General features: G+C 36.5%; 1 protein-coding gene across 1 annotated transcript in view; it reads right to left on the bottom strand.

Annotated features, from left to right (window-relative positions):
- Positions 1-735: 735 nt before the first annotated feature.
- The window catches only part of LOC149801846 (small ribosomal subunit protein mS29-like), a 66,146-nt gene continuing 54,265 nt past the window's right edge, over positions 736-12,616 (bottom strand). The window contains exons 11-13 of the mRNA XM_089956216.1: positions 8,052-8,144; positions 5,573-5,687; positions 736-1,190 (exon numbers count right to left, since the gene is read on the bottom strand). Coding sequence (XP_089812342.1) covers positions 1,105-1,190; positions 5,573-5,687; positions 8,052-8,144 — 294 coding nt within the window. The 3' untranslated portion in view covers positions 736-1,104. The remainder of the gene's footprint in view (positions 1,191-5,572; positions 5,688-8,051; positions 8,145-12,616) is intronic.

The raw sequence follows: 12,616 nt of genomic DNA on the forward strand, positions 1-12,616 counted from the left end.
CAATGCTTTGTGCATTCAAATAGGGTGGTTAAAGACTGGCATGGTAGCCTAGATTTCAAATGAACCAATCATATTTTAGAACTCTATATCCCCATATACATGCTATACATTTACTGTAAGACTGGAACTGGGTACCCATTCTAAACTGAAAACTGCAAGGTAAGTTTTAATTTTTCTTGTTAAAATCATATTTTTAACATGGAAAACTTGCACTAATTTTCAGGTCCAAAACATGGAAAAAATGGTACACTTGGCAGCTTTGAGAATCAGTAAAAAAAATTTGGTGGCCCTGTGAAAAAGAATTCTAATTTCCAGTCCTGATAAGTTAAGAAAACATGTAACTTTGGGTCATCTTAACTTTGTTCCCTCTACTAGCATGCTAAACATGGATGATATAAACCGTTTTGCTATAGTAGGATAATTGATGTGTCAGTTGTCTGCTGGTTTGCATTTATAACAATTTAGACATGGAGAACAGAAAAACAAATTCACTGAATTTAAAGGAAATATAAGACAACAAAAGAATTGGTTATGGAATGAAGTTTTCTCCTTTTTGTTAACCCCACCTTGGTGGAAGATCAACATAGAGATCACTTTTCTGTCAGTAAATCAGCCACTGGAAGTAGTAATGACTGTAGTGAAGATAGCCACCTTTGAAATAATATTTTGGATCAAAGACAAGAAATGCAGACATCTGAATTCTGTCTTATAACTTAAAGAGAATTAGAAGACTGCTTTACAGTTTAGAAATCATTTATTTATTAATCTCTAAGGAAACTAAAAATCCTTGCGATGAAAGCATGAGATGGTATAGACATTTAAGTAATATTTTTAATTGATATAAAATAATCAATGGATCAGAAGACCATAAACTCAACTGTACTTTGTTATCTTATCTTTAAGAATCTGACAACTTCTATTTTCAATAAGCTTGGAATAAAAATACCTTACAACATAATGTAATTTGATGAATCCAGATTCATTATTAAGCATGATGCTCCTAGCATGTCTAATTATAGTATCATAACCCTATATCATCAGGGGAATGAATGTGTTGAGATCGCTGTTGCATATGACCAATCCTACTCATATCTCACAGGAATTTCACCAACTAGCACAAATTCTGGTTAGTTCATATGGATGCTTGTTGCTAAGAAATATTAACTCCTTCTTTCCATCATCTGAGTGTCCTGCAAAAAACATAACAGAAATTTGAGATGTAATTAAAAACAAGAAACCCACACACCTAAAATTGCTCACCTGGCAGACATCTGCATACTTGCCAAATGCCACAGTGGTTAGCCAGAAGTCTAAGTCAATAGGATGCATTCTATAAATATTTCTTGAGATCCTGTTACTTGACTGTGAAAACAATTGTTTAAAAGTTTCTGTTGTTTTTATTGTGAATCAAATTTGCTGGCAAATCAGAATGATTTACATAAAAGCAGATTTTAAAGTAAATTATGTATCTCAGAGAATATTTACCCAATCACATGTTAAGAATATATCTTAGCCTGCTGCCTCGCAAATCCAGCCCTACTAAAAGACAAAAATCATCTTTTCCTCTCCATTTCAAACAAAGTGCAAAAACTCGTGCCCATTATGTCCCCTTGACAACACCAGGTGTCAGTTTTTAGCTGAGCAAAATACTAATGAGGATGCTCACATGGTGGGAGGGTTGGAAGGGTTCTTAAGTAATGTGATAGGTAAGCATTCTCAGAGAAACATAAATTAGTAAAAAATTTGCTTTCTCTTTTGAATATGTTCTCCAATCACATTATGTTAGGAGAAAAAGTAATAGGAGGAAGGGATGCTGAGCATCCGACTTTTACCTCAAGTATCCTTCGAGGGAAGAAAAGCTGGATTCCCTTTGTGAATGATAACCCGTTTTGCTATTTACCTAAGCAACACAGCCGAGGGTCACTTCACCTGTGACCCTTATCTACAATTAAGAAGATGAAGATTGAAATCTTACCTACAGAATTTATCTGGTGAATCCAGCGAAGCTAACAGGCTGTATTGATTGATTTAGTTGGGTCTGGTGGCCGTCTGTGCTGCTGCCACCAGATCTGCCTGATTCAAGATATGCTTCTGCAATGCTAAATCTTAAATAAAAGCTCAAGAAGGTTGACTCTGCATGCCAGCCAACAGCTTCTATTATATCTCAGATTGAAACATTACATTTGAACATGAGGCTCACAGAGATGGATCTAATCTGGTGAACAGTAATCTTTATGAGGCAACTCTGATCTTGTTAGACGTCAGAGTATGCAGAGCGTATAGTCATGAAGCAAGGGCTTGAGGGGTGATATCCCATTTCTCAGCTTTCAATGGAAGGAAGAAGTTTGCACGTGCCACAACTGGTTTGTGTGTGTTTTAAGTAGTGCCTGAGAGCGCAAACAGGATCTTGGCTGCTACTCTTGCCCTGTCTATTAAAGAGAAGGAGTGAATCATGACTCTTTGGTTATGATGAATGGTAACCAGTTTTTGGCTACAAAGCTGGTTGTGTCAAGAGGACCACCGAACCATCTGATCAGAATTGACGATAGTTTCGGTCGATGGAAAGTGCACGTTGCTCAGTTGCCCTGCATGCAACTGCCTGTAAAGCTAGCAGGAAACACATCTTCAATGATAATAATTTTAGCCAAGTGTGGGCTAGAGGTTCAAATTTACTCAAACTGAGCCATATTAAAACCCAAGATAGGTTCCATTTTGGAAATGGAGTGAGGAATTTTGGTTTACTGAGATCAAAATTGGCTAATAGATCCAAAACGTCTTTATCATCCTCTTGTAAGAACGTTTGAACTGAAATGCATGTTCTGTTGGAAAAGGACTCAATGAGTTTGATGATTCTGATTATGTAAACATGAGTCAGCTGCACCAGATTCCCATTAGTTAAGAACTCCATACCCAGATGGACAAATTTCTGGGATGGATGGAGGTCTGACTTTTCCCAGTTCATTAGAAAGTCTAGATGATCAAAAGGAGAGAGGACATGTGGGGGGACTTATACTAGACTGCCTAAAATTGGATGAATACTCCTCTAACAAGTCAGAAAAAGGCAAGGGAAAAAATGGTAAAATTTGTCCTGATGTCATGAGTTGCATGGTCTCCTGTACCAGACAACACATCTGTTCAAAAGATGGCTGTACCCTTTCTGCATCTTCTTCCTCCCCTGCTGCTTATGTAACTGGCCACTGGTTACACCCAACAAACTTTTGGAGGCATAGAAATCCTTGTCCCCTACAAGACTTTCAACAGAAGTGGATTTAGAATGAAGGCTGAAGATGTCAATGCTTTCCTCCTCAATTCAGTCTATTGTTCCTTCCACTAATCTGCCTTTTGGATCACTACGGCCAAGGAGTCTTCTGACTATGTGTTACATATGTTGTATGGCAATGATAATGTACATTTTGTACAGACAATGCAGAAGTCATGGTTATCCTCCCTTGCCTTAAACTTTTAGCAATTTAAGCACTTGACTGACAGTCTACTGAAGTGATACAAGAAAATTAAAGTGGAAACTAGTAAAACATGTGAAATTACTAACTCACTAAATCAATTTTTCATAGCTAACAGAAAAGTGAGAAAGTACTGAATTAGAAACCCATGGCCATGCTATGAACTTATCATACTGCTTAGTTTAACAAGTCTAACAAAATTCAATCACAACAACATCAATTAAGAACTAGCTAATATAAGCTCCTTTATGAACGGAGTGAGTGAAAAGAGTCAAAGTTGCACTAATTTATAATGACCTTGTAGGAGGTCAACAATAGAAGGGAGAAATGGGGTCTTAAAAAGACGTCCCAAAAGTTGACAGAATCACTCAAATTTGGCAGAAATTGTAAAAATAATGTATACAGTTTACAGCAGATTGATATCCTCACACTATATCCAAAAAAGAATGTTGGATGGGCCAATTAGAACACAAAAACGTCTTGGATTCTTGGAGGATAAAATAAGACCAGTACAGCAGTAAAGCTATAAACAAGCGACATTTGGCAGTGCCAAGGGTAGGTGAGGGACAAGAGTTATTGCCCTTTGTCAATTGAAATAGACAGGAAAAGACAATTTTTATTGTTTAGTAGGGCTGGATTTTCAAGGTAGCATGCTAATATTCCTGACATAATGTGAATTGTGAACATATTTGAAGGAGAAACTGAAATATCATTATGCCAGTTGCTTTCTGTCCAATTAAACTAAATTTTGCTGAGTGGCATTTTCAGAAGACATTTAGTAACAGAAGGCCATATTTGATTAAAGATCAGCATCTGCTGTACAAATGTGAAGGGCCTAAATGCCAGGATGCATTCTATCAAATTTGTCAAACTCTGTTGAGAAGTTGTTTAAGATATTTCTGCTTTTAGTAATTGCAGTCATATTGGATGGTGGATTGGTATAAACTTTGAAGGTCTTCATGCTAGGTTACTAATGGCAAATTGGGTCAAATTCTATTAGGCGAGTTTTCAAGATAACCTGTTTTAAGTTTCTTGTTATTTCTAGTAAGTAGCCATATTTAGTGGTTGATGAGCATCATCTGTACATAACTGAAAGGACTTCATGCTAATATCCTCTATGCCAAATTTAAAAAGCATAAAAACAGCTATTATTTGATGATGCAAAACTGATGACACATGATGCACGCAACATCATACCATAAGCTCAGTCAACCATAATGTCAAGTAAGCTATCAAAAATCAAATGTGTCCAATGTTGCCATCCAATCATGATATCTGATTTTCCCATTCTAAAATTTCAATTTTTAAAGTTGACAGGTCAATACCTTTGCTAAACCTATGCCAATCCAATGGTGTGAACAGTTTTAAACAAAGTCACCTAGCTTTAATTGAAAACAGACATTCAACCATAAGACTGCAGAAATTTTTTTGCAAAAAAAAGTTACGAATATAATTATTGAGTGGTTTTGAGAAGTCATGTACATAATTTTTTTACTTTGACTAACTGTGGCTTGAATGGAAAATCATCTTTATTTGTAAACATTTTAAAGGCCTTCATGTTTTTCATTAAAATCTGACCAATTTCTGCTGAGTACTTTTGAGAAGTTATTTAAATGGTTTTTACTACTTTTAGTAATGGAAACCATATTTCAAGGTGGTTAGGCATGTTTTATATAAATCTGAAAGGTCTTTATGAAGGATGCTCTCTGCCAAATTTACTTAAAATTTGTACAGTGGTATTTGAGAAGCAAAAATAAATGTTGATGGACAACACAAAAACCATGGACAAGACACCATACTGACAGAATGCTGAACAATTACCATAAACCCACTGGAATGTATGGCTAGGTAAGCTAAAAACATAAATGTTCACAGAATACATATGATTTCCAACCAGGTATATCACCTGTAGAATTCTATATTTGTTTCAATGAAGTTAAAGGAATTAACTGACATTACTTTTAAATATGGTATAAGGTGAAGGCAGTAAAAGAAAAAAGGTGCTACTTTTTCAAGTTACATTTCAGTGGAAAGGTTCCAGATGTATTTATTAATTTGAGATATAATTTTTTTATATACTCCTAATTGTTTTTTTAACTCCTACTGTTTACCTCTAGGATTCTGTATCCACATTCTGTCAGTGTAATACTCTAGACAGCTAAGAACTTCCTTCTCAGTATAGTTGCTGACTTCAATTGGTATGAAGGGATCCATAAACTCAAAACCCTTTGAGGTGAAGAAAAAAAAAAATAAAACAATGAATTATCATATTTACTAAAAAGTGGTTTACAGTACCAACTTTGTATTTTTGACGTTATAAGACACATATTATGCTAATGACATATGGGATTTTATTCACAAGTCTAGAGTGATTATTTTGTCACTACACCAACATTAAGACATCATTCATACCATCAAAATAAATTAACTTTAACTTTGGAAAATATCAAGCTTTATTAATGGCCTAACTACAACTTGATTCTTCTGTAGAATTCCAATACCAACTAAACAAAATATTGCTACATACAGGCACACACAAAAATGAAAATCTAAGACACTTCAGGATTGAAATATCATAATTTATAACCATATTCAACTCAACTCTGGTACCTACTTGTTTCACATTTCTGTTGCAATCTTAATAAAAAATGTTCAAATGAAAAATTTCACAGTGAAACAAATTATTCAGTACACCAAGAAAGCTTGATATACTTTCTTTGATCATCAAAAATCGGACCTATTTCTGAGATGCTTATTTGACAAGTATTTTCAGGACAATCATTTACAGGATGTTATTTATTGCCTTTACTTTTATGATGTATAACTTCAGGACCAGCCTTAGAGCAAGGTGAACAACATGGTTCCCTTGTGCCTCATGTGTGTTTAGAACCCCATGCTACAATTAACAAATTTATTTAGGCATACTACAATAACTCCACCATCTGGGCCCCACTGCCAGTGTGGCATCTTGGGCCTCAAAAACTGTAAGGCTGGGCCTGCTTATTTTTGGATATACATCAGTGATGCATCCAGACTTTATTTCATATAAATGCTTTGGCACACATGGTTGTGAGGTGGAATTGGTATCTTTTGGGGTTTAAGTTAAAAAATATAAACAAAAGCTCACACTTGTAGACTTCAATCTGGCCATGTCACTGTATATTTAATCAAGCATAGCATACTAAAATGCAGTGATTGCTCATTTATTTTCTATCCACCAACTATAAAATCTCTTAAAAAATATAATTCTATCTTTTTGTAATGCAGTGATCTTTCACCAGATAAAAATTAGTGAATGCTATTATGATACTTGTCAAATAATGTGGGATATTAAAATGCATCTACCATATGGATTTTAAGGTAGAATAGGGAAGTAATGCTGTAAATTAAAGCCATTATATCTGATCCCCGTTCAAAAATATATAAAAGTTTACTTGATCCTGTTGTATCTTAATTTTAATAATTACAATGAATCATCCATCCAATGCATACAGGTGTTATGAACCAGGTTATGCTTTAAATACATAAATGTTTGTGAGAATTACAAAATGGTGAAAACAAAGAATGAAATAGAGCTTAAACCTTTAAAAAAATTGTACAAAACTAAATACACTGCAAGGTATATTAGAACAATCTCAGGAAACAAAATGTGATATTTTCATCAATAAGGGACTTGATGTTAGTGAAAGCTCAAATTACTTTGATTAATGCATCTGAAAGATACTCCAATTTTTGATCCAAACAGTGTCATATTCTTTAAAGTAAAGTGTCAATGCTTGTACAGAAACATAATCATGTCAATGCTTGTACAGAAATATATTCATGTCAAAACCTGTACAGAAATGTAATGTCAAAGCTTATAATAATAATAATAATAATAATAATAATACTTTATTTATAGATGGTGACTCATTAGTTAAGTACTATTCTCCCTTGAGGCCTGCTTAAGGAGAGTATAACAATGTTCATCATATGAAAGATAGCAATAATTACTGTTTATTTTAACATGTTAAGTACTAAAATACTAAATTCCATTATCTATAAGAAACACATACATGCTCATGATATCTCTTCTTAAATACAATGCCTGTACAGAAACATAATCATGTCAAAGTTTATACAGAAACATAATCATGTCAAAGCTTATACAGAAACATAATTGTGTAAATGCTTGTGCAGAAACATAATCATGTTATTGCTTGTACAGGAAAATAATAATTTCAAAGCTTGTACTAAAACATAATCATGTCTTTTATGATTATATGTCTGTGCGTAAGTTTTATTCACTGATTTTGGGGCACCGAGTGGCCAAGTGGTCTAAAGTGCTTTCCATTACGAATCAATGCCATCTCACCTCTGTCTGCGTGGGTTCGAGTCTCCAATTCGGCCAATGTGGGTATGTTAGAAAGCTTGCCAGTAGCTTCTCGTGGGTCGGTGGTTCTTTCTGGGATTTTCCCATGTTCTTCCTCCACCATTAATACTGGCCACCATGCACAGCCTATCGTGTGCTGAAAAATGGCGTTAAACCCTACAACATATTCACTGATTTCTTACAAGCTGTATTTGTATGAGAATGATTTGTTTGATTACCTCTTTTCCAAGGAGATACAGTGGTGTTAGTTTTTCCCTCTGACTAACACTATTGGCATTTGTATCAACTGTGCCAACAAAGATTCCATTGTTCTGTTAAAATATAGGAATATGTAAGAAAAAACATGCTATACATAAGTAGATGCAAAAGAACAATATACTAACAATAAATTTAGCAATGCATGAGCAAACTGTAAAACTCTAAATTTCAGACAAGACAAGTCTGGTCAGAAATTCAACCTTTCATTTTCACATCTAACACTAGATATATACAGCAAATTTTAAGTCTAAACATTTTATGTCTATTGCGTGAATTTTCCTTGTACAGGTTACATTTTATGCATCCAGTGTTGAATTCTCAAACACTGATGCCAGACTCCCTCAAGTGCTGCTTATCCTACTGTCTTAGTTTCAGCAGCAGAAGAATAAATTGAGTATGCAAAGGTATCTACTTTGTAAATATAAAGTTAATACAATTGCAGTTTTACAAAAGTACAAATGCAAAAGAATCTTTTCATCATATTTTTATGCCAGTAGAAAATGGTGGGGTTTGTGCTGTGTTCCTCTTTCCATCCATTCCCTGCATCCATCTGTATATCATGAATTTCATTTCAGCTAAATAACATTTAAACGATTCATAGACTGAAACCAAATGTAATGTTTTATATTAAAGAGTCCATGGGACAGATGCATTACTGACTTAAAAGAATTTGGAGGAATTCACACAATGTTTGTTTCTTCCATCCTTTTATTCATTACAATTGCAGAGTATTAAAGCATCCTAGATAAGGACAACACAACTGATGGCCATGTAACCTGTGATGACAACACATGAATAATAATAAGAAAAAAAGATGTTTCCTTACTGAGGAAACATTATAGGCAAATCCATTTAAAGTACTAAACCAACGCATGCGAGGAGGTTGTGCTGATATTAGTTTGGTCTGATTGTTATCTGGGCTGCAGCCACTGAACCCACAAAATTTAATTTTTGCCAACAGCTTCTATTGTGTCTCAGATTGAAACAGTACATCAAAATGTGAGGCTTGCAGAGATGAAACCTTCTCAAGGTGTATCTGATCTCTTCAGATCTCTGAGTAAACTAGACCACAATGCAAGAACTTGAGGAGTTATATCATCTTTCCCAGCCTCAACTGGAAGAAAGAAATGCCTGACTCCATAACCCTACTTCATGCACTCAGTTAGTGCTTGTGGACATGAACAGATTTTGCATTATGGCCTCTGTAAATCTATCAATCAGGGAGAGGTAGCAGATGATCTCTCTTTGATTGCCCAGTTGCATCTTCAGGACCATAAAGGCAACTGATCTGAACTAGAAACAGTTTAAGCCCACTGAAAGTGTATGCTCACTCTGCATGCTGAAGCTAGACCTATCAGAAAACTTGTTTTATACGATAGTAGCTTCAGGTTCTGGCTAAAGACCTGATCTGAGTCATGTCAAAATCAATGAAAGATACCTTTTAGAAAATAGGGTGAGAGATTTTGGTCTATCCAAGTCAAAATTGGCAAGCTGGTCTGAGAGATTCATATTGTGCCCAATACCCCTCTACCAATGATGCCTGAAAGCGATGGAGATCATGAAGCAGCAGCCTTTATGAGAATAAAATTTTCTCTAAAAAATCCTGAGAAAAAGTCGTGGAAGCACTCAAAGGGACAATACTGTTGACCTTGCATTAATCTGACCAAGGAACAAACTGTTGTTGGATATTACTTGACTTTTATCTCCTTGCAGGTGAACAATTCTCAAATGGCGCCGAGACTAATTGGCAAGTTGGTCAGGCAGTTTCTGTGCTGCCTATCTCAAATCGTAACATTGATCTGAAAAGAGTAGCCCAACCTATCTTTTGTTGGTAAGGTAAAAAATTATTAGAAATATTAGATTTAATATGGAAGACCCACTTTGTAAAAGAGTGGGGACATATATTCACACTCACAATGTTTTTATCTACTGTCAGAAAATGTCTCTAAATGTGTTGGATACCAGTGTGACAAAAACATTGTTGGTAGCTGGATGTAAGAAAATAAGGACTCAGAACTGCCTGGATCTTTTCTGACAAACTGTCTGATATTTTCATTTATCTTCAGAAACTGCAGAGCAGGCAGAATGATGGATGTTTGTTCTTGTCTTCCAAGTTTACTGAAGCCTTCACCTTATTGATCAGGTTGGCATTTAGTGGTGGTGGGCTTTAACACAATATGTTCCTTGACAGTCATTTTAAAGCTGAACTCATGCTACTTTTCCACTGTGGGAGCTGGATACACCAAGTCATTGAGGTTATCACTGTGGGAGCTGGATACACCAAGTCATTGAGGTTATCACTGTGGGGGTTGTCCTTATCAGGCACTACATCGATGCCATCATCTTTAAGTGTCTCATGGTATCTCTCTATTGATCAGCCATAAACAAATGACTTACTGGCTGAATCATTGACTGGGTAAATGTTACAACTTGTTTTGCTGGTATGGACAGCTGGAGCGTGTACTGGACAGCCACTTCGACAGTCAACTCAGGTGCTAGTTGGATGATATGCACAACTGTCAGCTGGATGGTCAATGTCTGAAAACCATGCGTGCAGAATGTGTGGTAAAATGGATGATTCTATGTACCACATAACTAATGGCCAGTATGCTGAAAGTCTGGATGGTTGTCTGGCAAAGTGCCTGGTTGGAATGTACAGCAAAACAGATGCCTTCAGAGATTCCTATATAACTATGCATGGCATGGAATGTCTGGGCAGGATGCAGTATGGACTTCTCGAGTCAAAGACCTTGGTTATCAGTTGACAGATATTGTCAGCCAGATGGCTGGTCAGCAGACATCAGCAGCATTCAGCATGGCAATATGGATCATCAAAATACAACAAATGCAGGGTGAATTATGTCCCCAATAAGAGAGGAATCATGCCTTTTGACTCCAAGCCACTACTGACGGTTTTGTTGTTTAAATATTTTTGTCAAAACCATGGTACAAATTCCTTCTCATCACATCAAACCAGCACTGCAGTCAAAAGTCAACGAACACTTTGTTCAAGTGAGACATGTAACAACTGTTTAAGACTATCCCCACACTCACTTTTGGGTCTGTCCTCCTTGCAATCTGATTAAAATCATATCTCCACAGTCCTATATACAGAAATGACAACGACCACTCAGGGGTAATGTTCTGGTGACCTTTGAATTAGCCAATGGAAATGCAGCTATCAAAAATCTTGAAGTGAATCAAACTGTTCTGTACACATTGATGCTCTTCAGTCATACTAATCAGTTTCCCAAACATAAAGATATAAGACTTTGTCTTATTGGCTGATTTTGGTACAAACATGGGTCACCAGAACATGACCACTAACCAATCACTGTCATATCTTCATGCAGGACAGTGAAGATCTGATTTTAATCAGATTGGTCCTCCTCAGGAATTGTTTCCATGTCGGTGCAGAACAGGGGTTGGCAACCTATTTTACGTAGGGTGCCACTTTTTTCCAGATTAATTACAAAATGAACGAGTGCGAGGCACCAGTAAGAGAGTAACACTGCTAAAATCAAGATTTTTGGCTTCCCTTCGCATGGTACACAAAACGTCTTGTCATGCCACCTTGTGGTACATGTGTAATAGATTGCCAACCCCTGGTGTAGAACATACCCAGCACCATGGATGAGTCAATGCTATTTGTGTGTGTGGCACCAGATCTACTCAATGGATACACCAAGAAAAATTGACCCCCTAGATACAGCTGGAAAGTGGGCTGGATGGTCGGTTCAGTTGTTGGCTGGATAGCTCTGAAGCCAAATGGATGGAATGTGCGGTAAAACAGGATCTCCATATGACTCTACATACTGTAGAACAGCCAAATGGTATGTGGCATGGCTCACCAATGTGATGTACTCCTGGTCACTAGCCAAAAGGTACAACCAGCTGGCGGTGTATGCCATGGAACAATGCCAGCACAGATAATATCCATAAAAAGCCCATGTACCTGGACATAAGTCTTCAAGACCATGCTTGGGTATGCAGAGGGACTTATGCCTACTGGGCTGCCAAAATAATGCAGAACACTCACCTGTTAACTCAAAGCCACTACTCTACTTGAGATCTGTGATGGATGTAAGGACATAAATTCTTCCAAGGCCAGAAACTGAATTGTCACTTTCTGCACAGTTTTTGCATCACTGACTCCTGCAGCATCTTTGAAGAACGTGTAGCCAGCATCTCAAAACCCTTTGTTCCTCCATTTGAGTTGGGCAGAAGTAGGTCACAGCAGACATCATACAGATAATTTCTGTGAGTATGTGGAGGGGGTCATCATTGTGTCCCTCGCCATAATGGAAACTGACAATGTCATTTGGTGAAGACTCAAGATCTCACATTCTTTTAAATGAGACTTTACCCATTTCTCTTTGCAAGATATTTTTGCACAACTGTGGACCACATCCCATTTTGACCACACTGCACAATAACTGCAGGTAGAACACTTTGTGCCAGAGAGACATGTATCATGCAGGTCCTCATGGGATTTACATTCTTAATTAAATTTCTTGCATTTTAT

Source organism: Sinohyriopsis cumingii, chromosome 4 (assembly GCF_028554795.1).
Source record: "Sinohyriopsis cumingii isolate HCF-2022 chromosome 4, ASM2855479v2, whole genome shotgun sequence".
In the NCBI taxonomy this organism is placed as follows: Eukaryota; Metazoa; Mollusca; class Bivalvia; order Unionida; family Unionidae; genus Sinohyriopsis; species Sinohyriopsis cumingii.